At 38.8% G+C, this 25,602-nt stretch overlaps 1 protein-coding gene across 2 annotated transcripts; it reads right to left on the bottom strand.

Moving 5' to 3' along the window:
- Window positions 1-4,228: 4,228 nt before the first annotated feature.
- Window positions 4,229-20,555, bottom strand: hemgn (hemogen). 2 transcript variants are annotated; one of them, XM_072258056.1, is made up of 4 exons: window positions 20,405-20,555; window positions 12,066-12,144; window positions 7,219-7,556; window positions 4,229-6,786 (listed from the first exon to the last, which is right to left on the bottom strand). In XM_072258056.1, exons 1-4 carry the CDS (start codon window positions 20,451-20,453, stop codon window positions 6,668-6,670), a joined length of 585 nt encoding a protein of 194 aa, XP_072114157.1. In that variant the 5' UTR covers window positions 20,454-20,555; the 3' UTR covers window positions 4,229-6,667. The 2 variants fall into 2 exon arrangements, with proteins under 2 accessions (XP_072114157.1, XP_072114156.1); XM_072258055.1 differs by having other exon boundaries at window positions 12,054-12,144; window positions 20,405-20,540.
- Between the last annotated feature and the right edge of the window lie 5,047 nt (window positions 20,556-25,602).

A 25,602-nucleotide genomic window follows, 5' to 3' on the forward strand; every position in this document is an offset into this window, starting at 1 on the left:
GAAAAGTTTTTGGGATTTCATTGGAATCAGCTGGTTCCAGGGACTTATCATGGTGATAGGCATGAGTCATGTTCCTGTTGGGTGTTGATTGAATTAAGCCACTTGAGTTGAGAGATTGTAAGTATTAAAGAAATGACTATGACAAGAACCCAGCATCAATCAAGCTGAAGGATGTATTGTCATATCCAAGAACATTTAATGGTGACTCAAGAGATGCCTTGAAGTCTTGAGCCTGGAGAATGAAACAGTGGATATTTTTTCACTCCCTAGAAAGGTAAAAGAAGGAAGCATGCACAGAGAATATTGTGAAGACTTGTGATGATAGCATAGAAGTAGTAAACAATGATTGCGATGTAGTTGTGATACGCAGTCATCATTACAAGTGGAATCCAAAATGCAAGGCTTGGGCCATAAAGCAAGAGAAAGGAAATGGAAATTTTCCTCCAGAGGGGTAAAGGTAAACATTGGGTTAATGCATGTGAAGACTCCATATACAAGAGACTGCAAAAATGTGGAGTTATAGAGGAATTACAGGATTGCATGGTCCCAGATACAATGTAGAAATATTAATGGAGAATACATATAGTGGAAAATTTTTAAAATCATAATTGAAAAAATCTGCAGGTGCTGGAAATCTAATGCATATTTCCATATGTTTTTTGAAGCCTGAGTAATTGGCGCATCTCATCATCCACAGAAGCAGCTGTGCAGGTGTCTATTTGGCTGCGGGGTAACAGGTAAAGCAAATATTGCAGAACACTGGCAAGGTGTCCATGGTAGAAATAATTTATGGTGACTGCCATCAGCTGAAGATGAGAGGGTACTGTCTGCAACTTCATTGAAGCTAAAAATGTGTATGTTCTGCAGTGACAAACAGTACTTGATGAATTGTTCAAGTCAAGGTCATAGTAGAGACAACGATATTGCTTTTTCAACCTGATGGAGTATACACAGTCTTCAGTAGTAATCAGCTTGGAGGTGTATTCTATAACTTATTTAGATGAAACAAGATAGGTACATTAGGACAATAATTACACCATTGCTTAAATTACTGGGAAAACAGCAGGTGAGAAATTAACACTTTACTGTAGCAAAGCTAATCCAATCAAGTTGGATACTGCTGTTGTAGTGGAAAAGGCTTCCCAGGTTTTGGAACAGAATGTGGCATATATGGCTCTTTTGCCATTCATGGAGCTACAAAAGCAGGCCTTGAATGTTTGTGTTGACAGATTAAGATTGCCTTAAAGAAATTGAAGGTGACCGTGCCTCGGGCATGGTTTTACTGATGTTGCTTCATTTCATAGCAGCCCAGGTGCACAAGAAAAGCTGAAGCTCACAATTGGTGAGTTGCATGCACTGGAAACCATCCAGAAAGGGAAGGTCGATTGCAAATCAACCTAGCTTTGAAGGAGTAAATTGGTAAAAAAGAAAGATCCAATGTATACGGAAAACCTCTGGTGCTCACTACTCATTGTGCCCAGTGCTTTGGATGTACAGTATGTCCTCATGTTAATCTAATCTTACTAGATTCCATTCATTTTGGAATTTGAAGTTACATTTTAACAGAACAAAATAAGATTCATATTGCCATGCAATGTAGTGTCAATAATTATTTTCTTTTGATACTGAGCGTTGCAATTTAAAAACACCAATATGTATTGTAAAATTTTAAATTTTGTGTGCAATAAGATCCTCCCTTGGAAATACTGATAAAGATTGTCCCAATAGTTCATGGTATGGCTGTTGCTCTGGTAACAGGAGAGCATTGTGCTGTGTTTCTTGTGTGGTAACAGCAAGAGCCATATGGCAACTGTTAAATTTTTTATATATTCAATTAACACCCTGTGCACCTGCTATTAATTCTTTTCAATGCATAGTGATTATATTAGGAAAATACGAACATCTGAAACCTCATCTTTTGTCATAATTAGGATGTTCAAAATGACTTAAAAAGTTGTAAAGATTGATTAGAATCCATATACTGTGGCAGGGAACCCAGAGCGAGAGAACTTCACTTAAAATTAGACTCAGACTCTCCTCATCATAAAGGCTGGTGGAAATCTAGAACAGCCTAATAAAATGTTTTTGAGTAAGTGAATCAATTAAAAATTTCAAAGTTTAGACTGATTATTTTTGTTAGACAAAGGATGTTAAAAATTGGACAGCAATGGTGTTAATGCATATAAGATATAGATCATCAATGATCTAATTAACTGTTGAGTCAGGTTTTGAAAGACTGAATAGCCCATTGCTGAACCAGTCATAAAATCGTAGAATCGTACAACACAGAAACAAGTCCTTTGACTCAATGCATCAATGCTACCCAAGGTTTCTTCATGAGCTGATCCCTTTTGCTTGCCTTTGACCCATATCTCTCTAAACATTTCCTATCCAGGAACCTATCCAAATATCTTTTAAACATTGCAATTGTACCCATTTCTGTCACTTCATCTGGTAGCAGCTCATTCTATATACCTATCATCCTCTGTGTGAAAATGTTTCTTCTCTGGTCCCTTATAAATCTTACCCTCTCACCTTGAATCTATACCCTCTAGTTTCAGCTTCCCCTACCTTGTGGACAAGACTGCTTCAATCCATCTTACCTATTCCCTTCATGATTTTATAAACTACCCCTTAGTCTTCTTTTCACCAGGGAAAATAGTCCCAGCCTGTACAGTCTCTCCAGTCCAACACAAGACTTCCAGTCCAGCTACATCCTTGTCTATATGTAAGCCAATTTGCTCCAATTATTTCACATCTACTTACCAAATGACCTAAGAATCTCGGATGGAGATGACAGGGTGTACAAGAGTGAAGTATATCAGCTTGTTGAGTGGTGCCGCAGCAACAACCTTGCACTTACACCGAATGTCAGTAAGACAAAAAAACTGATTGTGGATTTCAGGAAGGGTAAATGTGGCAACATGAATCCTCAGAAGTTGAGAGAGTGAGTAATTTCATGTTCCTGAGTGTCAAGATCTCTAAGGATCTGACCTGGCTCCAATATATCGATAAAGCTATAAAGAAGGCAAGACAGCAAACATCTGGACAGCAAGACATTAGGAGTTTGAAGAAATTTGGTTTGTCAACTAAAGCACTTGGAAACATCTATAGCTGTACCATGGAGAGCATTCTGACAGCCAACATCACTGTCTGGTATGGGGGGGGGGGCGCGGGAGTGCTACTGCACAGGACCAAAAGAAGCTGGAGAAAGTTGTAAAATTAGTTAGCTCCATCTTGGGTACTAGTCTCTGTAGTGTTCAAGACATCTTCAAGGAGAGGTACTTTAGAAGGGTCCATTATTAAGGACCCCCATCACCCAGGACATGCCCTCTTCTCATTGTTACTGTCAGGAAGGAGGTACAGAAGCCTGAAGGCACACACTCGGTGATTCAGGAACAGCTTCTTCCCCTCTAACATCCAATTCCTAAATGAACATTGAACCCATGAACACGACCTCACTTTTTAAAAATATTATTTCTGTTTTGCACTATTTTTAATCTAATGATTTAATATACATATATCTACTTACTGTAATTGATTTGCTTTTTTTTCTATATTATCATGTATCACATTGTACTGCTGCTGCTAAGTTAACAAATTTCACAACACTGCCGGTGATAATAAACCTGATTCTGATTCTGATTCAATGATGGGCCAAGTGAATGAAGTTATCCCTTTTGTTCATGAGCCTGATAGTTAAGGGGTTTACCTGTTCTGATCCAGTATTATCAGGCTGGTATGTTATCTCTATATCTGCCTCTACAGAGGCTGATTGGCCTTCTGCGTATACTTCCAGCATTTTCTTTTCTTTTCTCGCCTCCATTATCTTGTAAGGCTATGTAACTCTAAGTTTGTAGTTTATCCACAAATGTGATTTGCACCCTTGGATTATAGATAAATATTAAATAAATGAACAGAAAAGCAATTTTAAATAAATAATGCTAAATTTAGACATAAAGTTTTGAATTGTTTAAACTTATGTAAAGTAAAATTATGTCATTTATGATTTTTGGTTCTCTGTTTTATGGATAAATATGCATTCAGAAATTTTGTGACAATTTTTGCAGCTGTTGTACATTATGACTGCAACAAAATGCTTCCATTTTCAGGTGTAGAATATATCATTTATATTACCAATAAGTGCACGCACCCAGGATTGGAAAGGGAAGTCCCTATCACTTCAATTTGCTCAGAAATAATCTTTGAACAATCTATTGAAATACAGGGGTAAATAATTTCTTTATTTTCACATTCTTTACATTTTTTTCTTTTTTTGTACATCCACTGCACAGTATAAAATATCATGTATAAAAGTCATATCATGAACATAACTAATTTCATAAAAGTGAACTATTTGAATGGGAAATGCCGTGTAACATTTACAAAGATAACACAACCTCTGTCTAACAGGTGTTGTCAATCATGCACATTACCATGGGGAGACACCTACAGTTGCTAATAGGGTTGTTGAATTTCTGTACTGTATTTTCTGATGACGGAGACATAATGAGAATTTTGCTCTGCTCTTCAGCTTTGTAATTGGTGTCTGTCTAGGTAGTTAAATTGTATCATTTCAATGTGTGTCATGCTAAATGTCATATGAATTTTCCCAATAGGTAGTGCTAGTTGACAAGTACATTGGGAAAAAATAATTTGTAAAGTGTAGTTGATTGCATTTATTATCTACTAATCCTTCTCACTAATATATCCAGTGGGGAATTCAAAGGAAACTCCTTTATTCAGAGTCTGGTGAAAATGTGAAGCTCATTATCGCATGTAGTTAAGGTGAATAGGTGAGATGCATCAGTTGACAGTTAAATAAACATATTGGGGAGAAATGAATACGAGGATATTCTAATACATAATATTAAACAATCATCAGTTGACCAAAATATTAGGGAAAATAGGGCAAAGACAGATACAGGGAGTTAGATCAAGTTAGTTATTTTTGGATACTTAGTCATAGGAATGCAGAACATTCTGTTTGCTTGTTAGACTCCAAGGGAAAGTGTTGAGGTAAATATAGATTACTATCGCCTTCACCCATCCAGGAAAATCTAATAAATATTGGTGTAAGGATGGATCTTGATATGTTGATTCATGAGGCAGAGGAAGTAAGGAAGAAGAAAAACAGTTATAGAGAGTCATACATCATAGAAGCAGGCTCTTCAGCCAGCAAAGTCTATGCTGACCACCAGGTACCCATCCCTACTCATTTATGGTCTGCATAGTTGGCAGCTCCTAGTTCATAGCCATCTATACCTCAGTGATTCAAGTGCTTGTCCAGACACTTTCCAAATGTAATTAGTATATGTAATTATGTAATTCACCACCTATCTAATCACCCTTTGGGTGATTTTTTTTTCAGGTCATAGGAAAAACTCTCCTTATTAATTGCATCTATAATTCTCATAATTTGTACACTTCTTACAGGTTCCCCCTCAGCACCTGCTACTAAGGAAAATAAACCCAGCCTATCAAGTCTCTCCTCTTAACTAAAGTGTTCCGTATCAGGCTACGTATAAATAGACCTCATTTGCACCTCCTCCAGAGTAATCACATCCTCTATGTAGTTTGACCACCAGAAGTAAACACAATATTTCAGCTGTAGCTGAGCCAATGTTTTATACAATAGTACTGTGGCCTCCATGCCCTCATATTTTGTGCCCCCGTTAATGAAGGCCAGCATTCCGTATGCCTTCTTTGACCCTCTTATAGAAGTTTGGTCCCATTACATAAAGAACAATGCAATTGTTTTGGAGTCAGTGCAGCAGAGATTCATTAAGTTCATTCAAAGGATGAAGGAATTGCCATATGAATTGTGATTTAAGTAAGTTTGGCCTATATTCAGTACACTTTACAAGAATAAGAGTGATGTTTTCTGAAAGGAATAGACGGGGAAATGCTGGGAGGCTGTTTCTTCCAGATGGCGAGTCTAGAACTAGGGTGTATCGTCTCAGGCTTTGAGGTCAGCGCTTGGAACTGAGATGATGTGAGCTCTGCATGTTCAGTCACTGAATATATTCAAGGTGGAGACTGTTGGATGTGTGGATATAAGGGGAATGAGAGGAGAGGGGGTACCAGAAGAAAATAAAGGCATATAATCAGTCAAGACCTTATTGACGGCAGAGCACACTCAAGGGCATTTGATTTATTTCTGGCTCAAATCCTGATCTTTAACCATGATCTTAATGAAAGGCCAACCAGTTACAGGGAAGTAAATGGCTGTACCTAATGTTGTGTTCCTCTGATGGACATTTGCGTAGAATATAAATACCTGCACACACTGGCTGAGCTGAATGCCCTGTTTCTGTAATATGTGGTACCCTGTATAATTTTTCTGTCATAGGGTCAGCTCTCTTCTACATTAAGATACTCCTTTATCATTTTTTGTGTTTCCTTGCAGAATGCATCATAAATGATCAGGAGACTGTAGGGATTTTGTTTCACATCCTGCCAGAATGTGGCACATTAAAGAAAGATGTCAACCGTCATCAAAGTCCTGATGCATCAAACTGTATTGTGACAGGATGCAAGTCTGCACCTTCTATAATGAGTGTTTTGGCCTGTGGTGACAAAAGTACTATTGTTATCTCCCCTGTGTAATAACAACTGTCAGAGAAAACTCAAAAAAATCTCTGAAATTCACAAAGTGTTGATGTTTTTATATGGACAAAACTATTTGTTCTTCAGATGGGGCATTTTCCCCAGGCACATCTTCTGCCTGTAGTGACAAACTCTCTGGTATCTTCATACAAGCTGGCTGTATTCTTCCAAGCTCATCTAGGATAAAGGGGAAGAACAGAGTATTTTAATTTCATCGTTGAAGTGCAGTATGATTATTTTCCTGACTGCAAACCATCATAGGCATTTCATGACATTTAAGCCATGTTGATTAGGCAGTACTGTAAATATTTCATGACGTATAGGAACCATCAAATTGATTCCTATAAGGTTCATTCTACACAATTTTTATATGAACCTGATATCATTTGCATTTAGATAACTTTTTTAAATGTAATAACCTTTGTAATAATCTGACTAAGTTGCAGATTTAATAAATTGGGCTGAATCCGAGGCCCTAAGCTTAGTAGAATATAGAACAGTACAGCATTGGAATTGGCCCTTTGGCCCATTACATCTCTGCTGCCCATGGTCCCAAATTGAAGTAATTCTATCTGCCTGCACATGATCCATAGTGCGCATGCTGAGTACCTGTTGAAGTAGAAGCAGGATACCCAATTATCGGAAGGGTTGCACTTTGCTGCAGTGATGTAGGCCTCTCCCACTGAGGACTCGATTGTTCTACTTTGTATCTGACTTCCTCTTTTTGATCTTGTAAAGGCTGTGGTTCTTGGAGTGGTGCAGGTTCAGGTGCAGAATGAAACACCAGCTCAGGCTCAGGAAGAGACACCAGCTCAGGTTCAGGAAGAGACACCAGCTCAGGTTCAGGCTCAGGGTGAGACACCAGCTCAGGCTCAGGCTTCTTGGTAAGCTTAATGCTTATTCCACTGGCCTTTCCTTTTCTTCCTCTTTTTGATTTTGATTTCTCCCTATGCATCAATGTGATATAAAATACTTCTCATTATCATGCATATGAAGCCAATATATTATAAGCCATGCAGAGACACATGGTTTTTTAAAGTTCAAAGTTCAAAGTACATTTATTATCAAAGTATACAACCTTGAGATTTGTCTCTTAACAGGCAGCCGCAAAACAAAGAAAGCCGAAAGAACCCATTAATAAAAAGACCAATGAGCATCCAATGTGTGGAGAGAAAAAAGTCATGCAAACAGTAAACACAAGCTAATAGCATTCTGAACTGAAGTCCACACACAGAAGTCTGTCCCCAGACCCTTAGTTTAGTGCAGAGCTGAGTAAGTGTCACAGAGCAGTGAGCTGAACTGGCCCATCCCTCGCCTCATATCCTGACACCCTGACCTTTTCAATCTGGCTTGGCACCTAAATCGCTGTCCAAATATCGGGTTCAGTAGCTTCAATGCGCTCTGGGGCCTGGGCCCTGGGTCCCACCGCTTCACTTCAGCCTGTACCTGACCTTTCCAATTCGCCCCAGCACTTAGATCTATCAAATCTCGTGTCTTCCTCGCCCTCGCCTCAGTTCTGCCACATCAAGTTTCTTCCAAGCGCAAAGAGAAGCTACAGGATATTGTTTGCGATAACCATTTACCAGAAAAAGCATGGTTAACAAAGCATTTAGCTGTTTTCTTTATTTCTTTGGCCGCCGGCTAGAAGTCACAGAGATTCACCAGGGCCATCTTAAATCAGAATTTTTTCTCTAAAAGACAAATTTAAATAAATATTTGTTGGTAATAATTAGAAAATAAGAAAGGAAACCTTGTGATGGAGGTAGGCCATCTACTGGCACAGCAAAATGTGCCGGCATTCTGGGCTTGATCCCAGCCTCCGGTGCTGCAAGTTTGGAGTCCCCCTATGACTATATGAGTCTTGTCTTGGTGCTCTGGTTTCTTAAGAATGTCCCAAAGCTATGCTGGTTAGTGGGACACCTGGCTAATATCCCAATTGTAAGTGCAGTAGGGGAATCAGTGTGAAGTTTATGGTCATCAGAGAAAATATAGATTATAGGGAAATAAGTGGGGAAATAGAATTAAAGGGATCAGACCGAGAGCTGGCATTGACATGAAGGCTCAAATGGCTTCCTTCTCCATCATAAAAAATGTGAGATGAGGTAGAGAAATTAAAATTGTGGACAGCTATTGTGCAAAATTTAAGGTGAGCTTCCTGTAGTGAAGTTCTACATGTATGAGAGTCAAATCAATGCAGCTGCTGGGGGGGGGGGGGGGGTGAGTTAGCCTTAATTAAGGGAGAGGTGCAGAAAGTTTGAGGAACAGAAACAGAATCAGGGGAGTGGTACTACAATCTAGCTGGAGTCAGAGTGAGTGGAAGTGAGATTGTACTGGGACTGATTGAAGATGCTTTCAGAGGCTAGGTAGAGGTGGATTTGAGGGTATAGACAGGTGCAGGTGAAAACTGAAACAACACAAATGAGGGCCTACCTGGAGGATGGCTAATGTCTCAAATCAATTGGATTTAGTAATAAGTTCTAAATAGTACTTTAATTGCATTGCACTCAGATCATATTACAGGGCTGAATTTCTTAACTTATTTATGCTAAAATACTGAAATTAGGTGGGTGTAAAGATTGTGTTAAGTAAAGATTTTATGAAGTGAACATTTCAGCCTGATGCAAGAACCAAATTTTTTTTTAAACCTCAAGATTCAGGTAAAAAATGCAAACGTCATGACTTAAGACACTCAACCCTTATGCAGATTAACCTTTTAACTTTACCAAATATAATATTGAACATTATTTAATAAGGCAAACATTTTCATTACTTGTTTTATTAAATTGAATATTTGCAATGACTGGAAAAAATTGCTCAACAAATGTATCACGTTTCTGTAAAGTTTAACGTTAAAAACAATTTCAGACTAATTTAGCTTTATCTTAATTATTCCATGTAATGTCTATACTTTTGTTATAGACATTCACTGTCCAAGCAGTCAATTTCCTTCATGCATATTGCAAACACTTTTAGTTATAATCCTATTTCAGTCATATGTACTTCCAAACTTTTCCACCACTATCATGTCACTTAACTGTTCATCCCATTAACAAATAGGATTATTTAGTAGATTTATAACCATTTTGAAATTGGTGCACAGTATTATTAAAGCAAAATGAATGAAAACATAGATTCTGCATGATTGACAAGTATTGCCAGTTTAAAGTTTCATTAATTAATAAAAAGGTGGTTCCAGTGTAGTCTTTGTTTTTTTTCTGTTTTACCAGCTTTAATATTATACGTACAAACAATGGGTTAATTTATCTTACTAATTATTGATTCATAAGTATTTCAGAAGAAGACTATATCTCAGCAAAGGACCATAATGTTTGGAACTTAAATGAGGCAGTGCAAACAAGTTACAGATGTAGGTAAGGCCAAAGCCTTTCAGAAACTTGAAAACAAACATAATTTTAAATTTGAAGCTATGCTTAATTGAGACCTCATGCAAGTTAGCAAACATGAGAGTGCTACTGCAAATTTTGACTGTGGTAGCAAAATTCTGAATGACCTAAAATGTTTGCAAGGCAGAAAGCAGGAAGACGGTGATTAGTTGGGCTGAGGCAGGATCATAGTTGGGTAATGTGGAAGAAGTGGAAATAGTATACTTATGTGATTGATTGTTCATTCCTTGGTCAAACATTTACATGACACCTAGTCTGTAAATAGTCCGGTTCCATATATGGTAATTGGCCGCAAGAAGAATGAAATAAACGACCATGAAGTCTATATATTGGACCAAGGATGGTGGCTTTGGATTTTCTTAATATTTTGATGAATATTTTGTGGATCTAGAAATCGATCTCAGGCAAGCAGTGTAACAATTTTGATGAAGTGGAACGATCCAGAGAGGTAGAGCTGGCACTGTGTTTTCAGATGATATTAACAAGCAAGTAGTGGAGAAATAGAAAATGCCACAGAATCTTCAGGAGCAGAAAGAGAAACCATGACAGCAATCCTCTGATCTCAAATGAACATATAAGAATGGAACAGGACAAGTTCAGTCCAATACTCTATGTTAGATGTTGAGGGAGACTTTTGGAAATAGATGTGAGATTAGCCAAATCAAAGACTGTGGAGAATGGATTATCTTCGCAACAAGCAACAAATTAATAATGTTTGATATTTTTCAGTAACCTACCAGAGACAGAATTCTACTCTGAGGACTTTATACAGGGAATCTTGTAAAAGATAGGTGTTGAACTAACAGCCAACAGCAGATTCAAGAACTTCTAGAACAAGATGTTAAATGTGGAGCTACCCTTTGTGAGGACAGAGAAGTAAAGGCCTTTTCGAAGGAGGTGACAACAGGATAATGGTTACTGAGGAGAGCAAACTGTTTAAAGTATCATATTGGATGAAAGCCCAGAGGAAAGTTAAGAAGTTTCGTTGGAATAGGGTTGGACCTATCTGGAGATAGGTCTCGTAGGCAAGGTGAACTAGGAGATGACACTAGGAGAAAAGTAAGGAAACTAAACAAAAAGAAGTAAACTGCAACTTTCAAAGCTATATTTGAAGAAAGGATAAACAAGGTTAATTTTTAACCCAGGTACATTTGAGAGAAGTTATTCAATGGATTTCTTGTTTTGTTTTTATAAATTACATATATTCAAACCGAATCATTGACAAATATTGTCAAATCTGTGTCTTGTTGCAGCAGTTACATAATTTTACATTACAATAAAAAGAATAAATAGTGCAGAAGAGGAATAGTGAGGTAGACCAATCACAAACAAGAGAAAAGCTGCAGATGCTGGAAATCCAAGCAACACACACACACAAAATGCTGGAGGAACTCAGCAGGCCAGGCAGCATCGTGGAAAAGAGTACAGTCAATATTTCAGCCTGAGACCCTTCAGCAGTACACTGAAGTCCTGGATGTAGTAAGGTAGTATTCAAAACTAGATTGCAAGTCTGTTCTTTCAGGGGGATTGGGGTACAAATTCTGTTGTGTGTATGTGCTATTCTGAAATTCATTAACAATATTGCACAGGAAATAATTCTGATTGCCTAAGCTGCTGTTTGTGTATCTGTTCTGCCATCATTAGCTTATATGATCAATATGAAGAGATAAGAGATGAGGGTACTTTGATTTTACAAAAATGCTTTCTCCTGCTTTCCTCACTTTCTGTAGAAGAATATTTGCAGGTTGCAGGTTGAGAAAAAACAAAATATTGTTCCTCTTTTTATTATATTGAAGAAAAGAAAATGCTGTTACATGAACAAGCAGCCTTGGGACCAGTATTACAGCAATTCTCATAATGTTAAATTAATATGTAAATCCCATACATGCCAAGTTAAAACCATCTTTAGTCATGAACTGCCAGAGATTCACTTCATGTGGGTATTTTAAGGCATCAGTGAGTGCAGACTTCCATCCCATTAACTTGGGCTGGGTGTAAATGATTATCCCTCTCTTCTGTCATTATTAAAAAAAATCTTACTTAATCACCCACTGTGAACTCTTCTGCTCCTGTGCTTCCAGCTTTCTTTTCCTGAGCTGTTCACGGTCTCTCAGACGGTATGGAGGGGCTCCTAGTGAAAGAACAAAGAAACATTTTATGCACCATAAATTTACTTATTTACATAATCTCTGATTTAACATGCTCTATTTTTCTAAAGTATATTCTTACATTCAGAGTATTGAAACTCATGGAGTAAGAAATTGCCCTAGGCCATTATGTTTTCATGCCAGCTTAGCTTTGCTAACCTAATAATCGACCTTCGTACCTTCCCCAAATTATTTATGGTTGATTGTATATCTACAATTATTTCAGTTATCTGTTGTAAATTAACATTGCTATTGATTCCATGCCGCCATGAAATTTTGCTCTCTAAATGCTAGTGGAATATGATTTATTATTGTGTTACCTTTAAAAAGGAGTGAAGGAGTGCAGCATGTGACTGGAATGTGAGATCCCAAAGTATGAGAACAATATCTATTGCTAGCTGTAGGAACAGATGTTATTCATTTTTTACGACTATAATGATAAATTGAAAACATTTAAATATCTTAGTGAAGTATCGACTGGTGATATGCAGTTAATCTATAATATGCTCAGTGAAAATTGGTCTATTACCGATTAACATAGAAGAGGTTATCTTTTTATACGAAGTCAACGTAGAGTGAAGGTTCGAATATTAATTTGCCGTCTAACACACCCAAAATGCTGGAGGAACTCAGCAGGTCAGGCAGCATCCATGAAAATGAATAAACAGTCAATGCTTCAGGCCGCGATCCTTCATCAGGCTTAGAAAGGAAGAAGGAAGATGCCAGAATAAAAAGGTGCAGGGCAGAGGAAGGAGAACAAGCTCGAAGGAGACAGGTGAAGCCGGGTAGGTGGGAAAGCTAAAGGGCTGGACAAGAAGTAATCTAATAGGAGAGGAGAGTGAACCATGAGAGAAAGGGAAGAAGGAGGGGTATCAGGAGGAGGTGATAGGCAGGTAAGAAGAGGTAAGAGGTCAGAGTGGGGAACAAAGAAGAGAGAAGGGGGAGGGGAAAGGAAAAAAGAGATATATCAATACTAGAAGGAGAAATTGCTGTGCATACCATCAGGTTGGAGGCTACCCAGGCAGAACATGAGAAGTTACTCCCCTACTTTGAGGATTGAGTCATCATGGCAAAAGAGGAGACCATGGACCAACATGTCAGAATGGGAATAGGGATATGAATTAAAATGGTTGGCAATGGGAAATTCCACTTTTGGCAGCTGGAGTAGAGGTGCTCAACAAAGCCATTCCCCATTTTAAGTTGGGTCTCACCAATGTAGAGGAAGCCACGTTGGGAACATTGGATACAAATGACGACCCCAACAGATTCGCAGGTGACATGTTGAAGGACCGTTTGGGGCTCACAATGGAGTTGAGGGAGGAGGTGAATGAGCAGATGTAGCACTTCTGTTGCTTCCAGGGATATGTGCTGGGAAGGAGATTAGTGGGGAGGGACAAATGGACAAAGAGATAAAGGAGAGAGTGATCCCTGTGGAAAGTGGAGAGTGGGGGAGGTGAAGACATATTTGGTGCTAGGATCCCATTGAAGGTGGTGGAAGTGCAGAGAATAATGTGTTGGATGTGGAGGCTCATGGGGTGGTAGGTGAATACAAGAGGAACTCTATCCCTGTTAAATTGGTGGGAAGACAGGGTGAGCATGGATGTCCAGGAAATGAAGGAGATGTGAGTGAGGGCAGCATTAATGGTGGAGAAAGGAAAATCCCATTCTTTAAGAAGGACAATACCTCTGATGTTCTGGAAAGGAATATTTCATCCTTGGAACAGATGTGGCAGAGATGAAGGAATGAGCATTTTTACAGGTGACAGGGTGGGAAGAAGTATAGTCAAGATATCTGCGAGAGGCAGTGGGTTTATAAAAGATATCAGTAGATAATTTGTCTCCAGAGATGGAGATAGAGAGATTGAGAAAGTAGAAAGAGGTGTCAGAAATGGGCCAAGTGAATTTAAAGGCAGGATGGAAGTTGGAGGCAAAGTTGATGAAGTTAATGAGCTCAGCAAGGGTGCATGAAGCAACACCAATGCAATCATCAATGTAGCACAGAATGAGTTGAGAAATATTACCTGAGAAGGCTTGGAACATGGACTGTTCCACAAAGTCAATGGAAAGACAGGCATCGCTGGAGATCATGCAAGTACCCATAACAACCCTTTGAGATTGGAGAAAATGGGAGAAGCCAAAGAAGAAACTGTTGAGGCTGAGAATCAATTCTGTCTGATGGAGGTGTCTGATGGTCAAGGGAACTGGTTGGATCTTTTGTTGAGAAAGCAGCAGAGAGCTTTAAGGCATTCTTTATGGGAGACAGAAGTGTACAGGGAGTGACCATCCAAATGAGGCTGTCAGGGCCAGGGAATTGAAAGTTGTTGAAGAGTTCAAGAGCATGTGAAGTGTCACGGATGTAGGTGGGAAGGGACTGAACCATGGCGAATAGTATGGAGTCAAAGTATGTGGACACAAGTTTAGTGTGGCAGGAGACAATGGACCTGCCTGGACAGATAAGATTGTAGATCTTGGGTAGGAAGTAGAAATGAAATGAGGGGTAAGGAAAGTGGATGGGAGATCTCCAGAGCTGATGAGGTTAGTGATGGTATCAGAGACAGTGCCGAAGGTCTGGAGTGGGGTCCTTTTCAAGGGTCAAGTAAGAGAAGGTGTCTGAGAGCTGCCACCTGGCCTCAGCAAGGTGGAGATCAGCCCACTACTCTACAACAGCATGCAGGTCTACTCTCCTCTCCTATCAGCTTCCTTCTTCTCCAGCCCTTTACCTTTGCCACCCACCTAGCTTCATCTGTCACCTTCTAACTTGACCTCCTTTACCCCTCTCCCCACCTTCTTATTCCCCTTTCCTTTTCCATCCTGATGATGGGTCTCGGCCTGAAACGTCAACTGTCTATTCATTTTCATGGTTGCTGCCTGACCTGCTGAGTTTCTCCAGCATTTTGTGTGTGTGTTGCTCTGGATTTCCAACATCTGCAGAATTGCTTGTGTTTATGACGCAGCTGATTGAGTCATGTCTCAGAACACAGATCTTTTCTCAACGCACAAGTCAAGGGAGTGATGAAATCTTCTCTATTTGCTGGATGGGTGCAGCTCAAATGACAGCCATTGTCATCTCATGCTTAAGCAGTCATTAATAAATTTACTATATCCCCTTGGTTACACAGACAAATCTTGTTGGCAGACTTAGAATCTGAAATCCTTTGCATTTCAGAGGAGGTTCTCAAATTCAAAATGGAGCAATTAGGTTATTCTTGATTATTTTGTTTAAATAGTCTAACTTTATAAATTATTTACATCAATTTGTTCAGATATAGTTTTTAAATGAGTAATTTTAAAACAGTTAAAAAGCCACACAGGTTTGATATAAGCCAGTTCTGTTCCCATAGTTTTTCTTTCTGTTGAAGTCTACAGGAGCATTCTACTGGTAATGTTGGCAGAGATCAGCTTGCCAGCTACACTTCATAGTCTAATCCTATTATGTAGTAGTTCAATTAAATCAAACCCTTACATTTATCCAATGCATGTGGCCCAGGAAGCAACATGAGTAATAAATTCTGAGCTGCATGCCTGTGTCAAGGCAGCTCCAGCACATTCTCTTTCTCTGCAGACAATATCCATACTCTGACAAGTAGACGTTTTACATAAATCAAAGCAACGTTGTTCTGTGCCTTAGCAAACCAAATTTCAGAGTAAATTTATTATCAAAGTACATTTATGTCACCATATACAACCTAGGATTAATTTTCATAATGGAATAATAATCGTAACAGAATAAATGAAAGACTACACCAACTTGAGTGCTCAAACAGTGTGCAAATACAAAAAGAAAGAAATAATAATTATTATTATAAATAAATAAGCAATAAATATCGAGAACATGAGATGAAAAGCCCTTGAAAGTGAGTCCATAGGAACATTTCAATGATAAAGTGAAGCAATTCCCTTTGTTTCAAGAACCTGATAGTTGAAGAGAAATAACTATTCTTGAACCTGGTGGTGTGAGTCCTGAGGCTCCAAGATTTTCTTCCTGTGGGCAGCAGTGAGAAGAGAGCATGTCCTGGGTGGTGGGGGCCCCTGATAATGGATGCTGATTTCCTGCGACAATGTTTTGTGTAGATGTGTTCAATGGTGGGGAGGGCTTTACCCATGATGGACTGGGCTGTATCCATTACTTTTTGCAAGATTTTCAGGAGGTATTGAGACCAAGGCCTTGAAATTCATTTTGAAGGGATGATGATATGAATGCTGAGCTGTATCCAATAAAGACCGTCCTGATGTATGCACCTTTGCTGTCCAGATGTTCCAGGGTTGAGTAAAGAGCCAATGAGATATTATCTGCTGTGGACCTGTTGCTAATTAGAGCTGATCCAAGTCACTTCTCAGGCAGGAGTTGATACGTTTCATCACCAACATCTCAAACACTTCATTACAATGGATGTAAGTGCCACTGGACTATAGTCATTGAGGCAGACCACCACGTTCTCCTTAGATACTAGTATAATTGAACCTGCTTGAAGCAAGTGGGTACATCAGACTGCCAAAGCAAGAGGTTAAACATCTCTGTGTGCACTCTAGCCAGTTGATCAGCACAGGGTTTTAGTGCTTGACCAGGTACCCCGTCAGGGCTGGATGCTTTTCGTAGGTTCACCCTCCTGAAGGCTGCTTGCACGCGGGCCTCAGAACTGTACACATCTGTGTACACTCATCACTCAGATTATTCAGAGCTGTATATCAACCTTAAAATACCTAAGACATATTGGCTCTTCCTTGAATTTATTGATATCCATCAATAGATGGGAGTGAAATTCCTCAGTACTTCTTTCAGTTCACAACCTTAAGAAGTAAACTTGAAAATAAGCTTTGTGACAAAGATATGACAGTGGACTGGTAGAACCTCTAGGAGAATATACCTCTCCTAAACCTTTAGCCTCAATGGCTCTCCTGTGCCAATCAATAAAATAATATTGATGTTGCCTGGCCTGTGGAGTTCCTCCAGCATTTTGTGCGTGTTGCCAGATTTCCAGCATCTGCAGATTTCCTCTTGTTTGTAATAAAATAACTAGTTGTGATGGGCAATGAAATACTAATGAGTGGTTTTCCTGTCAGTTCATGATGAGTTGTACAAGGACAGAGTGGTGATACAACCTGCATTGTCATCTGATGATTTGAGGTCCTTGAACATTTCTGGAGCTTCATCTGTGCAGATCACAGAAGAGTTTTATATTACATTCTTGGCCTACAATATGTCTTATATCTTTCCCACCTACCTGGCTTCACTTATCATCCTCTAGCTATCCTTCTTCCCCTCCCCCCAACCTTTTTATTCTGGGGTCTTCACCCAGAAGGGTCTTGGCCCAAAATGTTGACAGTTTGTTCATTTCTATGGATGCTGCCTGACCTGCCGAGTTCCTCCAGCATTCTGTGCATGTTGCTTTGGATTTCCAGCATCTGCAGAATTCCTGGTGTTTATGTCTTATGAGAAGTCTTGTGTCTTGAGTTATGATCAATCAATTCTGGTTTGTAATCTCTGAGATATTTTTCAGACTTTATTAAAAAATCATTTTAATATAATAGTGTGCTTAGCTTTATTTCAAATAGTAAAAACAAATGTCCATGTTAATCCATTTCAGATGCATTGGTGTCAAGTTAACACTTCAATTTACATTAATATAGCTGATGCAGTCAGTTCCATGTGTCAAAAATCTAAGTGTGGTAATTCTATGTTAAAGTGAATTTTAGCTATGGAAACACTTGAAACTGATTGTTTTTATATATAATAGACACAAAGTGTGGCTGAAGTCAGAACCCTCAGTATCTCTAATATGTACATACTTATTGTCCAACATCTTATGAAACTTATTTTGCACAGGGAAGGTTTTATTTTTCAAAACTAGCATATATATTGAAAAATGTTCTTGGTCATATTGTTCATAATGTCATAGTTTCTTCTTTGGATAGCACTGAATTTCATTGAAACTAGAGGAGCTCCAGCTTTTATCTTTAAAGTGCCATCAAGTTGCTTTAGACATTCATTTCGAAAGTTCTTACCTCATGCAGAAAGTTCCTAAGTAGTTCCTAAATAGTTAATGTAATAGCAGTGTAAGATCAGAGTTCACTGTTATTTTCCCTTAATGATTTACGTCAAAATATTGTTACGTGTGAGCTTCTGCAGCAATTGGCAGTTTTTGAATTTGTTTGATCAGAACGCTGCTTATTTTATTTGCATAGCTTTGGTCTTTCCCCAGAACAAGCAGTAGGTCATAGAATGCAACTTTCCTGCAGAAATATCACTTCCCAAGGACCTGAACTTAGGTATAACTGCCCTTTTGGGTACAGTATATTTGTAAGGACGTTGCAGGGTGTGTGAAAAGTGAGCGTTCTTGTGTTGATGTGTTTCTGTTCTTGCACAAACCTTGGAGGTGAACCAGAAACAAATGAATACATCCCGTTCAAGATGCAAAACTGTCTGCCACGTAATAGTAATCACCAGTTATACAAATCATGAATGCAATGTTAAAAAAGGAATAATCCTCAGAAAAATACTGAGAACAATAGCATAGTGGGATGGCCTTACAGAAATCATAGAATAGCCAAGAACGGTAGGCAGATTTGGCCCATTTGCTTCACATCAACTTTTTCAATGAGTAATGCAGTCTAACTCCCTCACTCTTTTCAAATACCTCTGAATATTCTTCCTTTCAATGTCTTTCTTTTCAAACATAGCAAAGATAAAAAAGGCATGTATCCATATGGTTGAAACACCAAATCGTTCCTGCATTCCACATATAGGGAATTAATTACTTTGCATATTTTATGCATGAGTGCAGTTCAGCAAACAATGTGAAGTTCAATATTGCATTTCCATTGCATACTTAACCATGCTGATGTATTTTGCAGGAACGTAAATATGTGACCTCAAACCACATTAAGAAATACAAGGATGAGTGACCGGAATGGTGGTTAAAAAGGCAGGTTGTAAGGAGTATATAAAAGTAGGAAAGAGAGCTAAGGCAGTGTATGGAGGGAGTTCCAAATCGTAGAGTCCAGCAGTTGGAGCCACAGCTGGTGATAAAAAAAATGAAGATCTAGAAGAAGCCAGATCTGGAGAAAACTGCTGATCTCAGAGAAGGGTGTATCTGCTACAAGATTGGGTGAGAGGATAAGACTGATATGTTGCAAAGGTCTCATGTTTGTGGAATGAGAAAAGATTATGGTGCAGTAGAAGCCTGAACATTTCTTGTGGGTATGAAGGCACACAGAAGAGAAAATGCTAAGAAATAGTTTCTACTGAAAATGACCTTATCAATTGTGCAATAACTTTACAGGAAAGTTATTTGATTTATGTTCTCATTCAAGGCATTTTAAATATCATACAGGTCAAAAACAATGGTTCTAAATGGGAAAATATGATTAAATATTCCTTAGCAAGTCTATTTGAATAATTGATGTGAATTTATTCTGGCATTATCCATGGAAGTCACATAGAAACTGACAATCAGTTTGAAGTGCAAAAGTATGTGTCACTAATGGCATGCAGATATAAAAACAGTAATGCTGGAAATATTCTGTAGATAAGGCAGCATCTGTGGAAAGAGAAACAGAGTTTATGTTTCAGGTCGGAGAACCTTCTAAACTGAAATATTACCTCTGTTTCTCTTTCCACAAATGCTACCTGATGACCTGCTTTGTGCTCTCCTCATCTTCTGTTCTTGTTACTGCTTGATTTTGAAGTGCTAAAATAAGAATGGCTAGGAGTTATGTTTGCCATTTTAACTACCCCCTCCAGCCTTCCTCAATTCTTCAGGGGTTTTAAAATTCCTACCTCGCCACCTCACATTTGCAATAATGGAAGGATCAGTTCATGTTTTAGATTATTGCATTTCAGTAAGTTTCATACAGAAGTAAAATATTGTTTTATCTAAGCAGTACCAATTTGATATTGTTAATTTTAATAACACTGAAGTTTATGTAACACAATACACAGTTTGCTAAAACAGTCCACGTTGATTAGTAATTCAAGAAGTTGTCAACAAAAATACCACATTTCATCAAAACTTTCTAAATTGTATGAAACTTTGTAATGTTGGATCTTACTATTGTTAACAGTCAGTTATTCAGTTATCGACATACATACATGGTCTCAGAATAATGTACAATACTTCTGAATATTTCTAGTCTAGAAATAATCAACTACCAACATATGATCCAATAGAATCTGAAAGCAATTGAATTTTCTACTGCTGTAACCTCTGTTGTTACTTTCCGGGATTAAGGTGAATACTGTATTACCTGGAATCTCCTGTTCCTTGGTATTCTGGGTACTCTCCATCGTGTCCATTTTCTCCACACTGCTAAAAATTGTTTATCTCTTTCAAATTACAGAGTGAAAGAAGGGAGTTAAGTCCTTTTTTAAAAAAAATGGATTAGGTGGTTTTGGTGTTTACACCCACACAAGCATCGTTATCTAACATGTACATGGAATCAGTCGGCATCACACGATAACTGACTAGCTCCCCAGGATGAACAAATAAAACGAATATAAGAGAAATGCCCAGCCAAAAATAACTGGATGAATATATTTCTGCAAAATACCATATTGCATGGTTACTTCTGGTAGCTGATAATTAAATTTGCACAGTAGGAAGTACATTTAAGTTTTATTTTTATAGAAAGTTTTAAAGTTGTTTAACTTTAATCATTAGTTTGCTTAACAGTTTGATTTTATTTTATATTTTTTATTTTCCTGTGAAAAATTATAATTGAATATCACAAGAAGAAAATAAATGTTAATAATAGCTGCATGTTACATTACAAACATATACAGTACACCAGGTTTTAAAACAAAGCTAGGATTATATCTAGCAGCCACTTAACTTTGATTATTTAATTGGAGAACTAAAACTCCTGTTTGCAATTCAGTGCAAATATTTGACAGTGATCGCAAAAAAATTATTCATTTATCTGCATGCCAACAATAGCTATTACTGTCTATTAAGTTAAAGGAAAACAAAAAGACATATGAAAGAAAAACTTCCATTTTATATTTTCCTGACTGTCAAAAACTTCAAACTGTTCAACAGCTAATTAGCACTTTTTAAGGTTTCCTTTCTCTGCTTTAATATAATCATAAGGCTGGAATGAAGATCATGAAATACATGACAAAGAAAAAACATGAGAGAACCATCAAGTAAAAACATACCTTTTATGGAAAAATAAATATTTTTGAACTATTACATAGCTATAAATCACATCAGTAGAATCAAGTTTGGTTTAGAAAGCAGATGTATTAGATGAGAATGTGTCTTAAGCTCAGAACTGTTTTTCATTCCTGGTTACAGTAGTTATTTCAATGGTATATTTACATCCAGATTGTAAACTTAGAAGTACAAGTAAATGACCACCAAAAGCAATCATGTTTTAGGAAACATGAAGAAATTCATAAAAAGATAGCCATCTCATTTCCTGAATGTATATGATCAATATGTTCAATGGAAATATCTTGAAAATCAATATTTTATTTGAAACTTACTACTCATAACATGCTGAATTTTAACAATTTGATCAAAGAGCCATTCTAGTAATCAATTTTATGAAATCACGGCTTCCTGTAGAAAACCACAATGCTTTATAAGTAGCACACATCAAAGTTGCTGGTGAACGCAGCAGGCCAGGCAGCATCTCTAGGAAGAGGTACAGTTGACGTTTCGGGCTGAGACCCTTCGTCGGGACTCATGGATGCTGCCTGGCCTGCTGCGTTCACCAGCAACTTTGATGTGTGTTGCTTGAATTTCCAGCTTCTGCAGAATTCCTCGTGATGCTTTATAAGTACAGAGAGTTAGGCTTTAGATAAATGCATCCAAACTCCCAATTTGCAAATTTGTAAAATTATACCTGGTTCTAGCATTTTGTTTTTTAATCGTGTGGTGTTTCAGCACTTTGAGCACTGAGTTCCAAGCCAGGAGAATCCAATATTCCATTCCCTAACTGCTATTCAGTTATCTCAACTGCAGAACAATGTGTGTACTTTTACAAATTCAGATTTTCATAAGCTATCATCACACAGATAGTTGACCTGTTTATGAAGACATAATGCCACTTTGATGCCAGAGTTTGAGGTTAAAGTGTGAAATACCACTCAGTGGACACAGCAGATCTAAATTATGTCTGAATTTGCAGTTCACCATTGCATAAGGTTCTCTGCCATTTGAAGGGTCTGAGCCTAAAACAGTGGCTGTCCATTTCCCTTCATAGATCCCATCTTGCCTGCTGAGTTTCTTTAGCCTTTAGTGTGTTGCTCCAGATTTCAGCATCTGTAGTCTCTTGTGTCTCCAACAAACTCTGTAACTTGAAGACTCACAACCTACCGAATCGTCTACCAGCAGCAGGTGGAAGGGAGATCACCTCTGTAGGGGTCAAAAGGGATACCTCTTAAAACCACTCTGCACAAGCAATGCCTTAGTATTGTATTCCACCAAAAAATTACCGAGTAATTTATCAGAGGAATACATCATTTTAAGAGTTAAAATTGGCATGTTGCAAAGGTAGTGCTGTGGTTATTATGGGGGATTTTAACAGCAGGTAGACTGGGAAAATCAGGTTGGTACTGGAACCCAGGAAAGGGAGTTTGCGGAGTGCCTCCGAGATGGATTCTTAGAGCAGCTAGTACTGGAACCTACCAGGAAGAAGACAGTTCTGGATTTAGTGTTGTGTAATGAACCGGATTTGATAAAGGAACTCGAGGTAAAGGAGTCATTAGGAGGTAGTGACCATAATGTGATAAATTTAAACAACAATTTGAGAGGGAGAAGGGAAAATCAGAAGTGACAGTATTGCAGTTGAACAAAGGGGACTATGGAGCCATGAGGGAGGAGCTGGCCAAAGTTGACTGGAAAGATACCCTAGCAGGGATGACAGTGGAACAACAATGGCAGGTATTTCTGGGAATAATACAGAAGGTGCAGGATCAGTTCATTCCAAAGAGGAAGAAAGATTCTAAGGGGAGTAAGGGGCGACCGTGGATGACAAGGGAAGTCAAGGATAGTATGAAAATAAAAGAAGTATAACGTAGCAAATATGAGCAGGAAGCCAGAGGATTGGGAAACTTTTAAAGAGCAACAGAGGATAACTAAAAAAGCAATACGGGGAGAAAAGATGAGATACGAAGGCAAGCTAGCCAAGAATATAAAGGAGGATAGTAAAAGCTTCTTTAGGTATGTGAAGGGGAAAATATTACAGTTTGTAGTTAAGACCAAAGTTGGGCCCTTGAAGGCAGAAATGGGTGAATTTATTATGGGGAACAAGGAAATGGCAGACGAATTGAACAGGTACTTTGGATCTGTCTTCACTAAGGAAGACACAAACAATCTCCCAGATGTAATAGTGGCCCGAGGACCCAGGGTAACAGAGGAACTGAAGGAGATTCACATTAGGCAGACAATGGTGTTGGATAGACTGCTGGAACTGAAGGCTGATAAATCCCCAGGGCCTGATGGTCCGCACCCTAGGGTACTTAAGGAGGGGCTCTAGAAATTGTGGATGCATTGGTAATTATTTTTCAATGTTCTATAGATTCAGGATCAGTTCCTGAGGGCTGGAGGGTAAGTAATGTTATCCCACTTTTTAAGAAAGGAGGAAGAGAGAAAACAGGGAATTATAGACCAGTTAGCCTGACATCAGTGATGGGGAAGATGCTGGAGTCAATTATAAAGGATGAAATAACGGCACATTTGGATAGCAGTAACAGGATCGGTCCAAGTCAGCATGGGCTTACGAGGGGAAATCATGCTTGACTAATCTCCTGGAATTTTTAAAGAATGTAACTATGAAAATGGACAAGGGAGAGCCAGTGGATGTAGTGTACCTAGACTTTCAGAAAGCCTTTGATAAGGTCCCACATAGGAGATTAGTGGGCAAAATTAGAGCACATGGTATTGGGGGTAGGGTACTGACATGGATAGAAAATTGGTTGGCAGACAGGAAACAAAGAGTAGGGATTAACAGCTCCCTTTCAGAATGGCAGGGGGTGACTAGTGGGGTACCACAAGGCTCAGTACTGGGACCGCAGCTATTTACAATATAAGTTTGTACATTAATGATTTAGATGAAGGGATTAAAAGTAACAATAGCAAATTTGCAGATGACACAAAGCTGGGTGGCAGTGTGAAATGCGCGGAGGATGTTGAGATAATGCAGGATGACTTGGACAGGTTGAGTGAGTGGGCAGATGCATGGCAGATGCAGTTTAATGGGGATAAATGTGAGGTTATCTACTTTGGTGGCAAGAACAGGAAGGCAGATTACTATTTGAATGGTGTAAAGTTAGGAAAAGGGGAGGTACAATGAGATCTTGGTGTCCTTGTTCATCAGTCACTGAAGGTAAGCATGCAGTTACAGCAGGCAGTGAAGAAAGCTAATGGCATGTTGGCCTTCATAACAAGGGGAGTTGAGTATAGGAGCAAAGAGGTCCTTCTGCAGTTGTACAGGGCCCTGGTGAGACCACACCTGGAGTATTGTGTACAGTTTTGGTCTCCAAATTTGAGGAAGGACATTCTTGCTATTGGGGGAGTGCAGTGGAGGTTCATGAGATTAATTCCCAGGATGGCAGGACTGTCATATGTTGAAAGTTTGGAGCGACTGGTCTTGTATCCACTGGAATTTAGAAGGATGAGAGGGGATCTAATTGAAACATCTGAGATTATTAAGGGATTGGACACGCTAGAGGCAGGAAACATGTTCCCGATGTTGGGGGAGTCCAGAACCAGAGGCCACAATTTGAGAATAAGGGGTAGGCCATTTAGAATGGAGTTGAGGAAAAACTTTTTCACCCAGAGAGTTGTGGATCTGTGGAATGCTCTGCCTCAGAAGGCAGTGGAGGCCAATTCTCTGGGTGTTTTCAAGAAAGAGTTAGATAGAGCTCTTAATGAAAGCGGAGTCAGGGGATATGGGGAGAAGGCAGGAACAGGGTACTGATTGTGGATGATCAGCCATGATCACAGTGAATGGCGCTGCTGGCTCGAAGGGCCGAATGGCCTACTCCTGCACCTATTGTCTATCATCTATTATCATAAATATATACCTCCTCTTCAGGTATACAGTCACTGCTCACTATACATCAGCAAACAACATCCCCAAGAAATCAAATTCTTTGTTCTACTCTCCATGTTTAATAATTGTTTCAGTTTTTGAGTCCTTCAAATTCTGAACAACTTAGATGTCAGTTGAGAAGGAAAGAAATGATGCTGACTGATATAATACCCTCAGTATACCGTGTGTATGCTCTGTGGTGTTCTGCTGCTCTAGCCCATCCACTTCAAGCTTCAGTGAGTACTCTTTTGCACGCCACTGTTGTAACACACAGTTAATTGAGTTACTGTCACCTTCCTGTCAGCTTGAAACAGTCTGACCATTATCCTCTGACCTCTCTCATTAACAAGGCATTTTTGCCACAGAACTACTGCTCACTGGATTTTTTTTTTGTTTTTCACGCC

Source organism: Mobula birostris, chromosome 5 (genome assembly GCF_030028105.1).
Source record: "Mobula birostris isolate sMobBir1 chromosome 5, sMobBir1.hap1, whole genome shotgun sequence".
NCBI lineage: Eukaryota > Metazoa > Chordata > Chondrichthyes > Myliobatiformes > Myliobatidae > Mobula > Mobula birostris.

Excerpts from the sequence above, each read along its gene's own strand:
- hemgn (XM_072258055.1), bottom strand. The coding sequence starts at position 20,453 with ATGGACACGATGGAGAGTACCCAGAATACCAAGGAACAGGAGATTCCA. Across the intron at positions 7,557-12,053 it reads AGTTCACAGTGGGTGATTAA|GGAGAAATCAAAATCAAAAA; the intron begins GTAAGATTTTTT and ends ATTGATGCATAG. Across the intron at positions 6,787-7,218 it reads TCCTGCTTCTACTTCAACAG|ATGAGCTTGGAAGAATACAG; the intron begins GTACTCAGCATG and ends CCTTTATCCTAG.